At 53.7% G+C, this 18,058-nt stretch overlaps 6 protein-coding genes across 6 annotated transcripts; 3 read left to right on the top strand and 3 right to left on the bottom strand.

Annotated features, from left to right (window-relative positions):
* Nucleotides 1-839: 839 nt before the first annotated feature.
* MAM_06051 (Dicer-like protein 1) lies at nt 840-2,384 on the top strand (the record flags this gene model as incomplete). Its single annotated transcript, XM_040824849.1, has 1 exon — nt 840-2,384. The coding sequence occupies one exon, from the start codon at nt 840-842 to the stop codon at nt 2,382-2,384; it is 1,545 nt and encodes a 514-aa protein (XP_040677269.1).
* A 58-nt stretch (nt 2,385-2,442) lies between these two features.
* MAM_06052 (Dicer-like protein 1) lies at nt 2,443-5,535 on the top strand (the record flags this gene model as incomplete). Its single annotated transcript, XM_040824850.1, has 1 exon — nt 2,443-5,535. The coding sequence occupies one exon, from the start codon at nt 2,443-2,445 to the stop codon at nt 5,533-5,535; it is 3,093 nt and encodes a 1,030-aa protein (XP_040677270.1).
* A 427-nt stretch (nt 5,536-5,962) lies between these two features.
* Nucleotides 5,963-8,448, top strand: MAM_06053 (Dimeric alpha-beta barrel; the record flags this gene model as incomplete). The annotated part of the gene is made up of 3 exons (XM_040824851.1): nt 5,963-7,004; nt 7,894-8,095; nt 8,196-8,448. The coding sequence occupies 3 exons, from the start codon at nt 5,963-5,965 to the stop codon at nt 8,446-8,448; spliced, it is 1,497 nt and encodes a 498-aa protein (XP_040677271.1).
* An 809-nt stretch (nt 8,449-9,257) lies between these two features.
* MAM_06054 (uncharacterized protein) lies at nt 9,258-9,592 on the bottom strand (the record flags this gene model as incomplete). Its single annotated transcript, XM_040824852.1, has 2 exons — nt 9,258-9,385; nt 9,457-9,592. The coding sequence occupies 2 exons, from the start codon at nt 9,590-9,592 to the stop codon at nt 9,258-9,260; spliced, it is 264 nt and encodes an 87-aa protein (XP_040677272.1).
* A 3,139-nt stretch (nt 9,593-12,731) lies between these two features.
* Nucleotides 12,732-13,862, bottom strand: MAM_06055 (glycosyl transferase family 17 protein; the record flags this gene model as incomplete). Its single annotated transcript, XM_040824853.1, has 1 exon — nt 12,732-13,862. One exon carries the CDS (start codon nt 13,860-13,862, stop codon nt 12,732-12,734), a length of 1,131 nt encoding a protein of 376 aa, XP_040677273.1.
* A 1,147-nt stretch (nt 13,863-15,009) lies between these two features.
* MAM_06056 (uncharacterized protein) lies at nt 15,010-17,941 on the bottom strand (the record flags this gene model as incomplete). Its single annotated transcript, XM_040824854.1, has 4 exons — nt 15,010-15,767; nt 15,822-16,380; nt 16,517-17,308; nt 17,366-17,941. 4 exons carry the CDS (start codon nt 17,939-17,941, stop codon nt 15,010-15,012), a joined length of 2,685 nt encoding a protein of 894 aa, XP_040677274.1.
* Nucleotides 17,942-18,058: the final 117 nt, after the last annotated feature.

The raw sequence follows: 18,058 nt of genomic DNA on the forward strand, positions 1-18,058 counted from the left end.
CGATGCAAGCTTACTCCCCCTTTTTTCTGACAAGGCAATGCAGAAGGATTCCATGACACACTGGCTGGGTATGTCTGTCTGTTTGATGCTTCAGGCAGTACAGGCACATCTAACCATGGCCGTATTCAAAAACAGCTTGAAGCTCCTGTCTAGTGACTAGACGGTGTGCTCTCGCTGTGTCTAGCGTGACATGAAATATTGATGGCGAATCAGCCGTCCACTTGGAACAAAATTGGACCTTTGAGATTGACGTGACCATGTGTACCTGATACCTCTCGACACAGGTTGGATATCCCGCAGGTAGACACAAAACTTCTCATACCCTAGTCGGCGGGCGGATAGTTTTTCCAAGCTAGAAAGTGGAACTGAGGATGCCATTCGAGCGGTAGGAATATGTTCGCGGGGATGGATGATGTGTTGATGTGATTGAATGGAACTCAAGCACCTGGACGTGCCGGTAAAGATGGCTCTGAGAGAGGAAACAAGCTTTTCAGCTTAGTATGGAAACGTTGCATATTGTGCGTTCGGCAGCCACCTGTTTGTGTTGAAACCATGGTCAGATGAGACGAGACCAGAGTCGAGTCACAAGTCCGCCTGACAGCTCCAAATGTGACAAAGATCTGACTAGACGTTGCCGCTCGTGTTGCGGCTCGCTCTTTCCTCATTCATCACCTTGGTCATGCCTTTTCTCATTTCTCAAGAGCCCCCGTTTTGCAAACTTCAACACACATTGCGCAAGGCTGACCACTCGCGAGCACCATCAGAACAGCGACCAGCACAGGAGAGGATGCAATTTGCATCCCATCTCTCGTCTGGCGCCTACAACTCTCCTGTTTTTGATGACTTTGGCCATGGGCCACATCCCTGAACGCACGACGACGCTTGGCCTCTGCAACGCCGACGTGATGATGGCGTCTGCAAGCATCCTCGATTCGACCGACCAGACAAGGCAAGACCATTGTGCGTCGACCAATAAAGCCACGTATGACAGCGACAGCAGTGACGATGTCGAGAAATACCGGCTAGAGTCCAATCCCGAAAGGCCTTCGAAGAAACCGATCCAAAACTCCCAGCATGATGCGTTCTTGTCTTGGGTCGCCAATGCATTCAAGGAGGATGATTCAACGGAGTCAACAGATCAAAGCGATGATGTCGACGATGAATCTGCCCGAATCGCAGAATCTCGTGCAACACCTGCAAAAATTGTCACGAGTCCTCGTCAATACCAGCTAGACTTGTTTGAACGTGCAAAACAGCAAAACACCATCATTGTACTCGACACAGGATCTGGGAAGACCTACATTGCTGTCCTACTGCTTCGACATGTACTTGCTCTCGAGCTTGAAAACCATGGACAGCCGATGAAAACCGCCTTCTTCCTAGTTGACAACGTAGCACTTTGTCAGCAGCAGTACCGATTCCTTCGGGCAAATCTGGAATATCCCGTGGGGAAATTCCACGGAGATAAAGCAAGCATGGCGCAGGAGCGGGCGGCCCAAATACAGGAGAATATGGTCATTGTCTGTACTGCGCAGATCCTCTTGGACCTTCTCGGCAGTGGCCTTTTAACGATGAGTCAAATCAACCTGTTAATTTTTGACGAAGCACATCATACCAAAAAGAATCACCCTTACGCGGGCATCATGCGAGATCACTATGTTAGGACGAAAGCAGATCGCCCCCGTATTCTGGGCATGACGGCGTCACCTGTTGACTCCAAGACCCGCGATTTTCATGCCGCTGCCGTCGATCTAGAAGCTACCCTTTGTAGCAGAATCGCCACGGTGTCTGACGATGCCCTGCTGGCGGGTATGGGTAGGAAGCAACAGATTGAACGCGTCGTGAAGTATGGTCCCCTGCTAGGCCCGACGGGTGCAATGTCCGCCCTCTTTCTATCCCTATCAAATCTTTGCGCATATTCAAACCTCCAAAGTCATTTGGAAGCTGCTAGATACGTCTATTCTGTTATAGGGTCCTGGGGCGCAAATCAATACTGGAAGCATGTTTTCAAGAGTCACGATCGGTCTTTGGTAGTGACCGAGCTCGCCAATGCGGTCGATGAACTCAGCTGCTATCACTCCGAGGCATCTTATCAGTCTGGAGAGAGGACTAATGACGAAATTATACGGATGAAGGCTCAGAAGCTTGTTGCAGATCACTTTCGCAAGGAGCCAGCCGAAAATTTCTCACCTAAAGTCCAGGTGCTTCATGAAACTCTTCTTAAGGAATTCGGAACTAATCGCAGTACAAGATGCATAGTGTTTGTGCAGAAAAGATACATCGCCTTTCTACTGTCGGAGGCATTCAATCAGACCCTGATGAAGGTACCACACATGACGACAGGCTTCTTGGTATGTCCTTCTTCTCCGGACCTCATATCGTAGCACCATCTGATGTTTTTGACAGGTGGGATCGCAGCCTGCGTCTTCAAGCATCGTCAACATGTCTATCAAAGACCAGGTGGAGGCATTGGATCGTCTCAGATACGGTGAAACAAACTGCATTTTTGCAACTCAAGTTGCGGAAGAAGGAATCGACATACCCGAGTGCGACCTGATTATTCGATTCGATCTTTATGATACTGCAATCCAGTACATCCAATCCAAAGGCAGGGCACGTCAGGCGAATTCGCTTTACGTCATCATGATTGAACAAGACAATAAAGATCACCTTCGTAGATCATTGCAAGCCTCGAGAGACGCTCATTCACTGCGGCGCTTCTGCTCTTCTCTCCCATCCGACAGAAAAATTCAGGAGATGAACGAAAGCCAGCTCAAGTTGCAAGCAAACTCACAAATTGCATTTGAGGTTCCCCAAACAGGCGCCAGATTGACCTTTGACTCCAGCCGGCAAGTTTTAGCCAAGTTTGTATCATCGGTGTGCAGTGGTACCGCGGATGCTCACCCAGAATACATCGTCACACTGACAAATACGGGTAAGTTCACGGCGACAGTACTGTTGCCTAGTTCATGCCCGGTGATGTCGTTTTCTGGTACTCCCCAACGCAGTAAGCTTCTCGCACGAGGCTCAGCAGCATTCAAGGCATGTATCGAGCTATTCAACCTCAAGTACATTGATGGAAATTTTCGCTCAACTTTAAAAAGACTACTGCCGAGAATGCGTAATGCTCGGCTTGCTCTGAGTGACAAGAAGCAATCAGAATACGGCATGAAGTATAAACCAACGCTATGGGCTGGGCGCACAACGTCACAATTATTCGTCGCCACATTATCAATCAAGGGGATGGGCCCGACTGGAAGACATGGTCGTCCGCTCTGCATCTTGACACATGCCGAATCGCCTACAATTGAGCCGATAAAACTTTGGATAGCTCGCGGCATCCAGTCAATCTTGGCACACAAACGATGCGCTAGGCCGCTTACATTGACTGAAGACGAAGTGGCTGGTTTGGCCAGATTCACTTTGACAATATTCAAGGACATATTCAGCAAGGATTTCGATTGCAATTCGGAGGAAATGCCATATTTCCTGGCCCCTTGCCTCCTTTCATCAGCCGTGGCCAACCTCGGCGAGACTGGTCGTCCGTGGGATGGAGAGGGCATAATCGACTGGGAGCTCGTTAAAAGAGCGGGAGAAGTTGAAACGCAGGCCACTTCAACTTCTTCAAGCTCAGCAGATCTTGAGTATCGATTTTTCATCGATCCGTGGGATGGGTCTCGGAAATTCTTTACTTCCAAGGTCAACACTGACTACAAGGCATTTGACCCCGTTCCAAAAGGCGTGCCACCTCCAAAATGTCGCAGTTATTTCCGGGTGGAGCAGAATATTGCCCAGTACAGCAACAGTCTGGCGTATAAAAGTAGGCAAAACATCAGCTGGAACCCGGAGCGGCCAGTGTTCAACGCAGAACTCCTTCCAATTAGGAGAAACATGCTTTGTGAACCCGGCCCCGAAGATGTTGACTCACCCAGAGACTGCTACATTATTTTAGAACCATTGGTTTTATCAAACGTGAGATACCACCTCCAGCCTCCGCTACTAAAGGTAGCTAACCCACGCCAGCTTCCTATCGATGTTGTCGTCACAGCTTTGGCTCTCCCAGTGACAATATATTCCATCGAGTCAACAGCCATTGCAATGGACGCTTGTGAGCTTTTCGATTTGGCTATTTACCCCCCATTAGCGTTAGAAGCACTTACAAAAGGTGAAACGGAAATTGGCGTTCAACCTGGCAAGAATTACGAGCGACTCGAGTTTCTGGGTGATGCGTTTCTAAAAATGGCCACAACGATATCTCTGTTTACATTGATGCCCGAGACCAACGAATTCGAATACCATGTCGAGCGCATGATTCTAATTTGCAACAAGAATCTTTTCAATCACGCGGTGGACAGAGGTCTACAGGAGTACGTGAGATCCAGAGGCTTCGATCGACGGTCATGGTACCCTGATGTCGTGCTGCGGAAAGGCAAGAGACACAAATTTGTAGTCACTCACCGACTAGCCGACAAATCTATCGCCGATGTATGCGAGGCCCTTATCGGTGCCGCGTACATGACAGAACCCGAGGGGAAGATGGATTTACCTGTGAAGGCGGTAACTGCAATGGTGCAGAGCAAGAAGCATAAAATGACAAAGTACAGCGATTACTACGAGGCATATATCCCACGACCTTGGCAAACTATGCCACCTCGCGCCATTGAGCTGCTTGCGGTGGATAAGATGGAGGAATACATCGGGTACAGGTTTGGCTCCCCGAAACTCCTAAGGAGCGCATTCAAACATCCTTCGTACCCGTATGAGCCTGAGCTTCCAAACTACCAGAGGCTGGAATTTCTCGGTGACGCACTCCTTGACGTGGCCATTGTCGACTTTTTATTTCGACGACACCCCCTCGCCGATCCTCAGTGGCTTACAGAGCACAAAATGGCCATGGCCTCCAACCACTTCTTCGCGTATCTTTGTGTAGAGCTTGGGCTACACAGGCACATGCTGACTACAGGCTCAGCCATCATGGGCACGATAGCCGGTTTCGCGGAACAAATCGAAAAGGCAAAATCGTGCTCCGGGCAAACCAACGGCGGCATTCCCAAAGCCAACTTCTGGCTGGATACAGAGCACCCTCCCAAAGCACTTTCGGACACTTTGGAAGCGGTTGTGGGCGCCATGTACGAGGACTCCAAGTACGATTTCAGCACAGTCGGCAGATTCTTCAGCAGGTTCATGGCGCCGTATTTCCAAGACATGACGCTGTACGACACATATGCCGCAGGGCACCCAGTCACGAAATTGACCAAACTCTTGCAAGAGACGTTTTGTTGCCAGTCATGGCGACTCTGCGTGACACCTGTGCCTTGTGGTTCAGAGACTGGGGCCTCGGCAATGACGGACAGCAATGTGGTCTGCGCACTGATGATACATGGGAAGAAGGCTGCTCACAGTGTACGAGGGAGTGGACGGGACGCGAAGATTGCTGTAGCAGCAGCGGCGTTGAAGAAGATGCAAGATATGAACGGAGATGCATTTCGGACAGTGACGGGCTGTGATTGTGATTGCGGAGGAACGGGAGAGTAATCCGTGAAGGGGGCACCGCGGCCGCCAAAAGAAACTACTGGTTGTCATCGGCCTCAGCCCATGAGCAGCAACTAGTCATAAAATAAGTTCATGTGGCGTTTCCACGTCTAGAAGTCGAGCCTCATGGTGTTCGTCCCTGGCTACGGAGAGAAATCGGGTGGCACTTGTATCGTGCTGGCGCCCATCCAATGGAATCGTTTGGAGATGCAGCGCAGGCTCCGTGGGGGAATAGGAAAAGGCGACCCGGAAATGTAGACGCAAGTATGACGGATTAGAGTTTGGAAACGCCACCCAACATTACCGCAATCAGCGTCACCTTGTTGAGGCGGCCAGGGACTACTTCTACGGGCTTTTTGTGATTTCATTAGACGGCAGAGCTTGGTCGACGAGACCAACCCGACTTTGCGAGCCTCACCAAACAGTGACGATGAGTACGGAAGCGCTTGGCTCTTTCAAGACGGCCATGGAGGCCGTCTACGGTCCCCTGGACAGCTTGACCGCGGACGACGCGAAAAGATGGGTTCCTCCCTGCTCGCCGGGGGCTGGCGGACACGGCGGCCGATACCTGTGGACGGATGCGTTTGGCGTCGTCAACTTGGTGACTCTCTACAAGGAGACAGGGACGGCGAAATACCTCGACCTCGCGGCCCGCCTGGTCTCGCGGGTGCACGACGTCCTCGGGCGGACGAGGGACGGCGCCCAAAGGCTGCCTGGGGCCACGGACGATGAGCCACTGAAAGGGGGCTTGCGCATCGGCAAATTCACCGACTCGGGGGCCGACTGCGACGGCCAGTATCACCACTACCTGACCATGTGGATGTACGCGCTGAACCGCGTGTCCGTGGCGTCGGGGGATCCCAAGTTCAACGACTGGGCGGTCGAGCTCGCCAAGTCGATCCACGGCCGCTTTGCCGTGCGGGATGCCGACGGCAACATGCGCATGGTCTGGAAGGTGTCGGTGGACATGGAGGAGGTTCTCGTCCCCTCGGAGGGCCATCTCGACGCCGCCACGGGGTTTGCCGTCTACAGGCTCCTGCAGCAGACGGCTGCATCCTACGGCAAGGGCGACAAGGTGTCCTTGCGGCAGGAGATGGAGGACTGCGCGGCCCTGACGACGCATCCCGGGAAATTGGTGCCGAAGACTGACTTTCTGGACCTGGGCATGGGGCTGTGGATGTGCCAGTTTGTGCTGGACCAGCCGTGGGCCGAGGGGTTCATGGCCATGTCGCTGCGGATGCTGCAGAGTCTCCTGGGCGCTTCAGGTTCCCACGGCGCCCGGCCGCGGCACAGGGGGCTGGCATTCAGGGAGTTCGGCGCGTGCCTGGGAGTCCGTTGCGTCGGCGCAGACGGGGAGCTCCAGGACAGAATTGACGCCTTGGTCCGGTCCTGGGACGGAAGGGGCGGACACGTCGACGAGGACTTGAGGCCGATTTCGCACGTCATGTATGCGAGTGCCTTGATTCCTGGCGGTGAGTCATTTTCCATCCGTTGCCGGTGTTGGCGTTGCGTCTCTTTTCTTTTCTTTTCTTTTTTTTAATAACAGAGAGGCAGCTTTTCGGCGCGCATATTTGTCGAATCCATGGCAGTAGAATCTGCTGCGCGGCTGCGCCTGTGCTGGTGACGCAGTTCTGCACAGACATGCTCGGTGATTCTCTTTGCGTGCGTGGGCGACGTGTGTTCAGCAACGGAGGGTTTGTCCCATGTTGGCGGGCGCGATTGTGTTGGTCATGAGTATCGTACCATCCTGTGGGATGGTAGGCACCGGCTGGCGTGGCATCTGCTTGAAGCTGGACCGGCGGTCGACATGACGGGTATCTTTCGGTCCCTTGGACGCCTGGAGGTTGGCTGGCATAGGGCTGTGATGCTGAGTCTTTAGTGCCTGCGCAACAGAGAAGCAAACACATCGCGACATGTGCCTTGAGGGACAAGTTGAGGTCCGGAAGTGGAAGTGGACATGGGGTATTACTAAGCAAAGCGGGTCCGGAAATAGTACGGAGTACCTGGCCATGATGGCTTCCAGAGACGCAAAGTCTCCCTAGACAAAGCATCAATACATCTCCTACCAACAAGTCCTTGTTCACGATGATGCTGCGCGGGCGCTCCCAACGGCTCTCTGACGAATTATTCCTCATCCCCTCTGAATGATCGCCTGCCCCAGTTTGCAAAGGACCCGCAGCCACAGCCTCACAGCCACACACACGAATGACGTCACATGCACGATGCGACAATCCTGACGACATGGCATGCAGAGGAATCAAAAGACCCCAACTTGTATCCTGATTCCCTGATATCCACGGGCCGAATGTGTGGGGGGTTCGACCTGTCAGCCAAGTCGGTGCCTTGCTCGAGCGGCCCAAGACTTGGATTATTTAAACCGGGATCGCACTCCCGGGCACCACCAGAAGCAGCAGAGCAACATCCACCAGCAAGATCCGAAACCGACTCTACCGACCCGCCGTCAAAGCAAGCAGCAGAACATGGCCTCAGTCGCATTCATGTACCACTCGGGCGCCTTCAACTTCAAATACTTCCAAGACGCCCACATGCGGCTCATATCCGAGTAAGCAGGCACTCGCCCAGCTCCCAGCCCCCGGCCCCCGGCCCCCGGCCGTGATGCGTTGGCCCATCCCGCGCTGACTTTGCCTTTCCCGCCCCCCTAGTGCCTGGGGCTCCCAAGGTCTCGAGAGCTGGGAAGTCACGCAGTTCGAGCCGGGGCTGCCCTACATGGCGCAGGTCCTGCTCAAGTTTGAGACCATGAACAAGTTGGAAAGGGCGCTCTCGGGCAACGACTCGATGAGAGTCCTGAACGACATTCCCAACTTCACCACTGGCCAGCCGCATATCCTGAAGGGCACCATCAGGGCGTCTCACAAGACCACGCTCAAGGAGAAGAAAATCTTCGGGGACAGCTAGCGTGTCCGTGTGTGTGGCAGTCTGCCGCAGTTGGTTTCGGGGAAAAGGCCGAGTGTTTGGTTCTCGTTCCCGCTTCTGTGCCTTTGCTGTTGCAGCTACGTGGACCGCGCTCTAGGCAGACCAAAGACGTCTCGGGTGACGACAAATCATGCTCGTGCGTTTCGGCGGCACGCCCCTCGAGCTAGATAGTGGCTGACTTGTACGCCGAGGCACACCTATCTGGACTTGAATCAGAAACGTCCGCTCGCCACCTCAGCACGGTTGCGGCTAGACTTTGGCTTGTTGCAACATGGCGTCTCCGGGGGACCGTGTACATGGAATTCATGTATCAGGCCACAGAGTACAAACGTCCATAGTGACAATCATAGCGTCTCGCAATCAGTCAGAGTGCATTGTTCCCCCATAAATTCACCAGACGAGGAGCGAGGGTCTCTCAAAGGTACATCTTCAACCATGTGGAGTAAAGGCATTGTTCCGGCCAGGGAAACCCCTCTCTTCAGTGCAGAAAACGCAGCACATTCAGCGAGTATCATGCGCCTCAAGAGTGTAGACAGCCAACGTGTGTGTGTTTTCATCCGAGGACTCGATTGTCAACTAATATATGCTTCCTAAATGAAACGAACGTTTGTAAGACACCAACCATGTGCGCTACCGATTTCTCAAGTCCGTCCTCGTTTGGATTGGCCTGCCGCGGCGTTTGTCCCTGGGACCATTCGGACACGTCGTAGGATCCTTTACTCGACTGCCCATCCACGAACCGTTGGACAGGCACCCAAGGACGACAGAGCCCAAGGTCATCAGGCTTGAATTTAGCAGCCTGACTTGAGGCATTTGCATTCGGCAGGAAGGCACTGGTAGCAGGGATAATGAAGGCGGCCGCAAGTCATGGCACACGCAAATGCAGTGAAGCCGCCGCACCAAGCCTGCTGGCTGCCGCCTACACGCACAGTTAGCTCGTCATCATGCCTTTGTGGGAACTCGACAATGGGTGGTGCGGGATCAACATACCAGCGGCGAGGCTGAGGGAGTATTTGGGCAAGCCAATGTCAGCAGAAGTGTCCACGTTGGCGGGCTTGATGCCCTCGCCGGTGGTGGCGGCCAAGATGCTGCCTGTGAAGAGACCGAGAAGAAGAGCGGACTTCATTTTGGAGGCAGTTGCCAAGGACAGTGGGTGTGTTTGTTTGACTGTTTTGATCTAAACTGGGGGGGTTTGTTGGCGCTGGTCTGGCGAGATCCGGACAGAGGAATAGGAAGGGGCTATTTATAGTCTTCGTCTCAACTACCTAGCACTTGGAACCTCGAGCGCGTCTCTGCAGCTTTGTCATTTGGGGAGCGGCCGGCTCAACCGACTGCATTGCATGAGAATGGCCTCGCGGATGCCTTGGTTGTGCAGTCACAAACTCTTCTGGCAGAGCGAGCCATGCTGTGCTCCGTTGCGGCGAGAAGACAACATTTCGATATGTAGCACCACCCCCGCTGTCCCCTCTACGGTTATGCTGTAAGCCTCCAATATGAGAAGCATGCCAAATATTCCGCGGATGAGGACGCACTAGGAAGGTTGGTTGGTCCGAGATGCGGCTGCAAAGCCGCCTTGACACAGCCATCGTCCATGGGAAACATCAACGGACGTTAAAGCCGGACCCGATAGGTTTGGGGGCTTTCAGCCATGAGCCGGAAAAATGGCCGAGGACAAAATGTAGAGTGTCTTTTGTAAAGGCCAGGGCCGTTCAGTTTCACCGTTATGATACCTAGTTACTTTTGCCGTGATTTGCATGCGGCCATTCGTAGCATCTGACCAGAGGGAAGCAAGTTCATTCATCACCTTACTGCGAAAAGCAGAAAGAATTCCAAGACCGTCTCAAGCCAGGATATCCGGAGGTTGTGGAAAGCAGAAGCCACACAAAATTGACGTGGTATCACGACGCTTGCCCCTGTCCCGCCCAATCATCAATTCAAGGCGGCGCCACATCTGAGCCTCGATCCAATACATGTCTGTGTAATGTGCGCCTTGTGCAATAAGAGAAGGACTCCAAGAATCGGGGTCAGATGGTTTTTGGTGGCCTAGGGCACCAATCTTCTCCGTTTCGTGTTTCCGTGGTCCAAGATGTGTGGTTTGCCATGGCTCTCGGCAAAGCCAGTGGGCAACGATATTCTGCCGCACTTGATCTGGTAGGTGTTGTTGTAATTCCATCATGTTCCATGGCATGACCAACACATATGGGATATGCTTCTGAGCTTCAACATCTCTCCTCAACCGTCAGACAATGTTCTCCCAGCGCAGCTAGACATCCAGCTGGTACAAAGACGCAACACGTACCAGGGTAAATATATGTGCCGTGAAAGTACCATGATACAACCCTTGGTTCGACTCCATCTGCGTAGACATATCGTGTCCAAACGCCGGAAAAGTTAGAAGTTTCCCTCCGGCGAAAGAAGGCGGCTGAGAGTAGCCAGACGTAGAAATGACGCCAACTACCAGCTTCTAATCAGCTAGACGGCCCTGATTTCGTCCACACAAAGCAAGCACTTCGTTCATGAACCCTGCTGTCGCAGAGCCGTAATCGGACCTTTCGAGACACGGAAAAGGGATATGACCATAGGCAGGGCAACCCGAGTAATGGATACTGCATGAGCTGGACAAACCTCAACGCACGAGGCTTTCAATCAGAGACGCTTCTCCTAAGAGGCACGGGTGCCTGACTTGTTTTGTGAGGTGACTGTTTGAAGCCTCCTCTTCCCGCAGTGACACAATATGTTCGATTTGTGCAGGTTTCCCCGTCCTGTGCTCCCCTCCTGCTAGACCACCAATTGTATCGTCGAGGTTTTAGCCTTGAAAACTGTCAAGCAGAGGAAATGTCGTGATACCAGACGGATACAAAGAATAAGGCTCCCGGGCCCATGCCATCTTCGGATTCCGCCAACATGCAAGTCGCGCGAACGAGGGCTGACAATTGTTTTATCAAAAGAGGCAATTAAATAGACGTCAGTTCAAGCAACTGCATAATCCAGCCTGAGCACGTCTCAAATTGGCGCGTGCGACACATGAGCCGCCATGACCTCGTTGCAATTATGGCCTTAGCTCACCTCCCGTGATTTGCCACAGCTTTGTTCATGAGTGCAATGCTTTGTCGTGTATTTCACCCGGTCAGCGAACTTGGGTGTCACAGACAGCACCGCATCAAAAGCACCAATCGACTTTGTTCGACGCAACCAACTGCAGATGGCTGGAGGAAAACGCGCGCCGAGCCAGTAGAAGAGGCCAAACGAGGAAACAAGGCATCACCAGCAGTCCCTTCCACGTCCGAGTCCAGAATTGTGTGCGTTGAGGGAAGTTCCGCTACTGGCTGGGGAATACATCAGCCCCGTGTGCAATTTGGTTGGCACAAGACGCTTTTCAACTCGCATAAAGTGCCCCAGACTTCTCGGTGATGTTGGCCCCTCTTCACGCTCCCAGCTCGTGCGTCAAGCCATAGTTCCAGTGAGTGGCGGCTGGGAACATCCGGAGAACCGATTCGTCGTATGCATGTCGCGGTGGGAACTCTACCACTATCTCTCCGGGAACTGCTCCCTCATATTGTGGAAGAAGAGCCATGAAACGTTATACATCTTCCTACATCCCGACACATGTTAACGGCAAAGCACCATGTTAAGTCAAGGCACGACGTGACCTGTATCAGAACCTCTAGACCAAAGGATGTCCCGCCGGTGATGTTGAAAAAAAAAAGAAAAGAAAGAAAGAAGAAGAAGAAGTCTGCTACAGACCATACGGGAAGTGATGTAGGCTCTCAATGCGGGGGTTATGACGATGGACAGGCACGACGTCGTCGATGATAGTATGCGTTCGTGCCGCAATTTTTTCTACGCTCTGCCACGTGTTTCGTGTCCTCAACAAGACACTTCTTGTCTTGGGCTGCATACACACACTTGGAATATAAATGTGATTGCCTCTCATGAGCTTGGTGGTAGTATGCATAACCAGCCGCACTGGTCTTGACGTTGAATGATGACCAGCAACTGCAACTCGGGAAGTATCGAGGGAGGAAGTCGATTTCTGAACCCCATTTCTCCGTCTCCAATGCCTAACAGCGTGATCTGCCCTCGGCTTCTCGGCTGGTAGTGAAGCAGTCGTCGCGGTTGGCAGTGCCGTGATGAAAAGGTTGCTATAGGTTGAGTGTCATGCCTCACGGTCGTTTGATAAGTGCTCCGGATAGCGGGATAAGAAAGACTTGGTTAGATCTTTCAGTACCTTCATCATCCAATTTCCCGATGCCGTGCATAGAAATCTAGGGATAATCCGTAAACCCAGCGCTGTCACCATCCCTATTCATCATGTACCCAAATCTCCTGCCTTCCTCAAGAGCCAACAACCCTGGCACATCGGTATTCCTATCCACCCTCACGAATCTCTCCGTCTTTCGTCCCCAAAAATCCTTCCCGTGCCTCACAGATTCCACGATCCTTTCTCTATTCCTAAACTTGGGATCGTTCATCCATATATGCGAGAAGCTGGCCATCTTATTCAGGAATTGATCGATAGTGGCAAAGCAGCTGCTACAATGCCACGAGGCATTCTTCAGGCTGCGCTTTTCGAAGAATTCTCTGCGGAAAAATGAACCGCCATCGCCAACACGCAAGTGCGAAGGGGTTATGGTTTCGTCGGGACCTTGGTAGAACGTGGCTTGTGGATGGGGCCACTCTGGTCCCACGTGGAGGAATTGAAAGGAATAATAGTAGAATTTGGATTGAAGAGTCAGTCGAGGGGGAAATGTGCATGATCGGAGGGTGGTGATTGTTTCGGGGCGAGGGATTTCATCGACGTCGGCGATGACAATAACGTCGCCTTGGTTGGGAGCTTGGTCACCAGTTAGTTTGGGGAAGACTTGAGTAAACATGGCGTCGCGCTGGAGATCCTCAAAGTCCCAGGTGAGACGGGGGTCGAAATGGGGAGGGAATTCGAGCTGGTGGTATATAAGCTTGGAGTGGAATCGCTCGAACTTGGACCAGTTGTCGCGGATGGTGAGGTTCTTTTTGCCGCCTTGAAAGGTTAGCGGGGACTCGACGATGACGAAGTAGTCTACGTGGCCGTGCAGGGTGTCGAGGCGGATCTCTAGGAAATCCAGTTCCGAGTTGATCATGAACAAGTCGTAAACCTTGCGTCGGCCGGCGGGCGAGGGGACGAACGGTTTGAAGCCATGAGATGCACAGTGCTGGCGGGTTGCTTCGAGATGGTCTGAAACCAGCCACGTGTTGTCTGTTGAAGCGTCGGGAGAGGGCAAGAGGCTTTGTCGGCTCAGACTCCAGGCCGTCTGTGGTGTTGCATAAATGTCGTGCTCGGATAGAATTCGAAGGAAAATCCAGCAAACAGCACCAGCAAAAAGAAGAGGCGCAACTCGGAAGGCGCGACGGGTCAGCATTGCAAGTTGCGGACGGAGGTTGCTTTCCCGACGTGGACCATGGCGAGTCGCGAGTTGCGACAAAGCAAACCGGCCTGCTCAACGTCAACGAGTCTGTCTGGGCAGGCCAGGTCCGGATGGAAGAGACGAGAGATGCACGGAGAGAATGATCATCGACGAGACGACGCTGGGCGGCGTGGTGGTCTTGTTCATTCATATTGCGCCCACCCCTTTGGCGTCATGTCATCTTGTCGCACTGCCGCCACAGTGAGCACGCGCCGCCGCCTCGAGAAACGCCCATCGTCTGGCACGTCAGCAGAGCGAGCTGGTTCGTGCGGAAGAACCTCTGCACGGGCCAGGCCGCGACAACCACGGCAGCCACAGCAGCCATGGCAGCCAGCAAAGTTTTCAGTCGCTGATGGGTCGTTACAGAGTAATGAAAGTTAATGAAGAGAAGCATGTCCAGCATCCAGACGACCAGCCGGACTGGTCAAGCGTCGTCTTGGACGGGACCCGCTCCTCCATTGCGCATTCGCCTAGTTGAGCTTGGCACCCACTGTTGATTGGCTATTGGAACATGGACACCACATGCAACATGGTCTAACGGTAACGTACGTACATGCATGCCAACCTTGTCCGCAAGCCACCCTGCTGCGCCTCGTCTCGTCTAATCTCCTCGTCTTTTGCTCGTGCGGCCAAGACAACAGCATTGGCATTTATTTACCGATCCGCGTCAACAACTGCCACGAGAACTACGTACATGTCATTCCAACATGTTCCAGCTCTGTATGGGTCCCGGCAGCCGGGCAGAATATAACGTAACACGTTCCCACAACAACACCAAGTTGAAAATAGTTACAACATGACCCTACCTACCCACCAAGTCAAGGCAAGCCCGCAACACGAAGCTCGAGCAGCTGAAACACCACAAGCATTGCCAGCCATGCAAAAACTGCACATCACATCGTATTAAGCCTGCTCATCTCAAGGACGGGACGCCATAACGATGCTAGCCCAAGTCCACTCGCCCCATCATCCACGATCGAGTACATACTCCATACACAATCCCGAAATATCCGACAACCATGCTCACCCGCAATCCTGATCCCTGAGTCCTAGCCCTCCTTCACCCCGCGCATCTTCCGCCCCCCTCACTCGTGCATTGTCATCAGTCGGACTCATCACTGCTCAATACCATCGCAAAGTCTGCCTCCCTCGCTTCGCAGGCATACAAGGCCGAGTCTGCGCATCCTGCAAACTTGCTCTCCTCCGCGTTCCGCGTCGCATTGCCCCTTTGCTGGAACTCGACCGCGTCGAACTCCTCCTTGAGCTTGTTAAGCGCCGCCAGGGCATCCTGCGGCAATCCTGCATCTCTCCCCAGCAAGTCATTGCTGGCGTGCCTAAGCCGATTCGCTTTCAGCGCGTACTGAGCAACCTGGCAGATGTCAGCGAACTCGGCCCTCTCGGCTGACCACGCGTATTTTGCGTCTTTAGCCAAGTTGACGGGTCTTGCCAATTCCTGGTTTCGCTGTAGGCCGAAGATGGGCGTGGCATTCTTTTTGGGCCTGCTTGTCTCACCGCAGATGCCATCACCGCTTGCTTTTAACGACCGGTATGAGCACGGGGAAATAGGGTCCATTGAGCCTGGCGAAAGTGGTGCACTGGAGGCAAGGCTGGAGGGCCTCTGGCTGCCTGCCTGCTGATTGTCCAGGGAAATTAAGTTGATGGGCTTGATGAGCTCGCTTGGGATTCCAACTAGCATTTCACGGAACTGAGATCGCACTGGCGTATTTGGACTTGTACCACCGAGTCTCCTGCATTTCACGGGAGTTTTTTGGCTCTGCGCAGAGTGTTTGCGTTTTTTCCCCGTGACTTTTTCAGGATCATAGTCCAGGTCATCGTCCATCGCGTCCTTTGGTGCAGAGCCTGGGAGTATGTTGGTGTATGTATCATAATGGTCATGGCGCCGAGTGCACTTACGATGAGTCTTTGGTCTGCCAACGGGAGCTTTGCTCTCTTCTCGAAGGTAGTGTTTCCATCTATTATCAAGTTCCCGTCGGAGTCGGGCACTCATAGTGTTGATTTCGGCAACCGGGCTTGGGACCTCTTCCATCTCTTCCCCAGTTTTGAATGACTTGCGGGCGTCCTGGGCTTCTGACGCACGGCCGACGACTCTTGACAGCCGTGCGGCCTTTCCGGCAATGTCACAGTCATCTGTGGCTATCGCTGGTGTCTCCACGTGTCGATTGTTGAAAGACTGATATCCAGCAGACAGCCCGCCGCTGACAACGGCCGAAACTTCCGGGCCGGCTGCTGTTTCAAAGAGTCCGTTACTCTCGCTTTGCACTGCTCCGCTCGGACGAATCAGGCTCCCCAAAGCTTGCATGGAGATGATCTGTCGTCGAAGATCTGTTTTTGCCGCCCGAGTGTCCCCCAGCGCTGGGTGAGCACACCATGAGTTGTCCCCCGTCGTGTGGAGGGTACGGCTTTTTTGTATCGCCTCCATAGCTGCTGACCTCTGAGCCGGTGATATCTGAGGCTGTAGACAGTCAGTTTGTACGCACATTGACAGGGCGACAAGCCAAACCTGCTGTCTCTTCCAGCCCGGTGCCCACAGAAGGTACCGGGGCCAAATAGGGGAAGACAGCGCAAGTACATGGCGTATAACTACATACCTTGTGCACATCCAAGTCTAGGGGAGAAACATACTGGCCACCAAGCGCCATCAACTGGCTGACCGCTGAAACTCCGTCGCTATCAAACCGCCTTATGGAGACGAGGTCCGTCATGTCTCTTGGAACTCCAGCAAGAACAAAGCGATTTCGAAGAGGCGCGACGTGGACGCCATCCCGAACAGTCTTGTCCGGACTCGCTGCTGGAGCCGAACGCGGAATGACATGAGGAGCCAGACCGAGAAACACGTCGTTTATAAGGCATCTACTATCGGCCTCCACAGTCATCTGCTCTGCTCGGGCCCCCGCAGCAACCTTGATGTGCTCCAGGTCAATCCATCCAGAGTACTGTTCTCTCGCAGGGCAAATCTCGTCCTTGTCATGAAGCAAACTAGATTCCGTGATGCCCAGGTCGACAAAGCCCTGCGTGTTGGTTCCCATCCAGTCTTGCAGCTCTTCAGCATGTCTACCCAGCCCCCGGTGTTTCATGTACTCCGTGGCCTGGCGAACATCCTCCCGAGTGATGCGGTCGATACTCAGGGCCGGGCGGTACACGTTGATCAAATCCGACACGAAGCAACTCCTCCCCGCAGCCAATCCCATCAGCTTATGATTCGGAATCTTGGCCACGTTGGCCTCGTAGGCCTCCCACGCCTTGTGTTCTGCAAGGTACGTAGTGAGAAAGTCGCGAATCTGCAGACCACTCAGGCCCAAGAGCTGTACCACCCTGGGGAACGGGTGCTTCTCGCACAATACGTGGCACATTGCCCATTGAGCACCGGCCGAAAGGTTGTCCTACAACGGCTTCCGCCGGCCCAATTGGGGGTCTGGCGTGCAATCGTGTAAATGTACGACGGTCGTGCCGGGACGAGCCAACGGCGGCTCGTCGTCCAGATCGGACCCCCAGTCGATGTCGTCTCGCACGAGCGGCGTCTCCATGTCCACCGGCGACCTGGCCAGACTTGATGCCATGGGCTTCCGTCTGGGAACGCGAGCCGTCCCAGCCGTCCTCGGTGATGTCGGAGTTGAACCCTCTGTGCCTTCCTCCGACGTCAGCCAGGGGAACGGGCGGCAGCGAGGGTGAGGCACTTTGCGCCAGGGTCCTGGATTTTGCTCGCCTAGACTCACGCCGCGGTCTGCAGCTCTCGGCTTCCTCTGCAGCGCTTCCTTTTCCCCCTTTGCGTTGCCCTCCCTCGTGGCCTTGACCAGTTCGCTTGGCCCTGGGGCAGGGTCGTCCAGCGCACGAGACGGAAATGCGCAATACTTTCCGAGGTTTGGACTTCCCGGCTCCGCGGGGGACGTGATAGCCGGGCTATGATTTCGAGAGACCGCCCGGTGATCCGCCCGTTTTTCTGCGTCCCTGCCCTGGTAGCGTTGCGGCATGCGACGTGCTGATGCCGGTCGAAGGTTGTGTTGGCGACAGGCCATGGTGGCGGACTTGCTCTGGGTTGAACGAATGGGGGGCACGCCTTGGAAATTGGGGCGGCGAAGAAATGAACAATGTCAGAGCATGAGATCAACGTCAAAGAGGACGCCAAGTCGGGC

This window comes from Metarhizium album (genome assembly GCF_000804445.1).
Source record: "Metarhizium album ARSEF 1941 chromosome Unknown scaffold_17, whole genome shotgun sequence".
Lineage (NCBI taxonomy): Eukaryota > Fungi > Ascomycota > Sordariomycetes > Hypocreales > Clavicipitaceae > Metarhizium > Metarhizium album.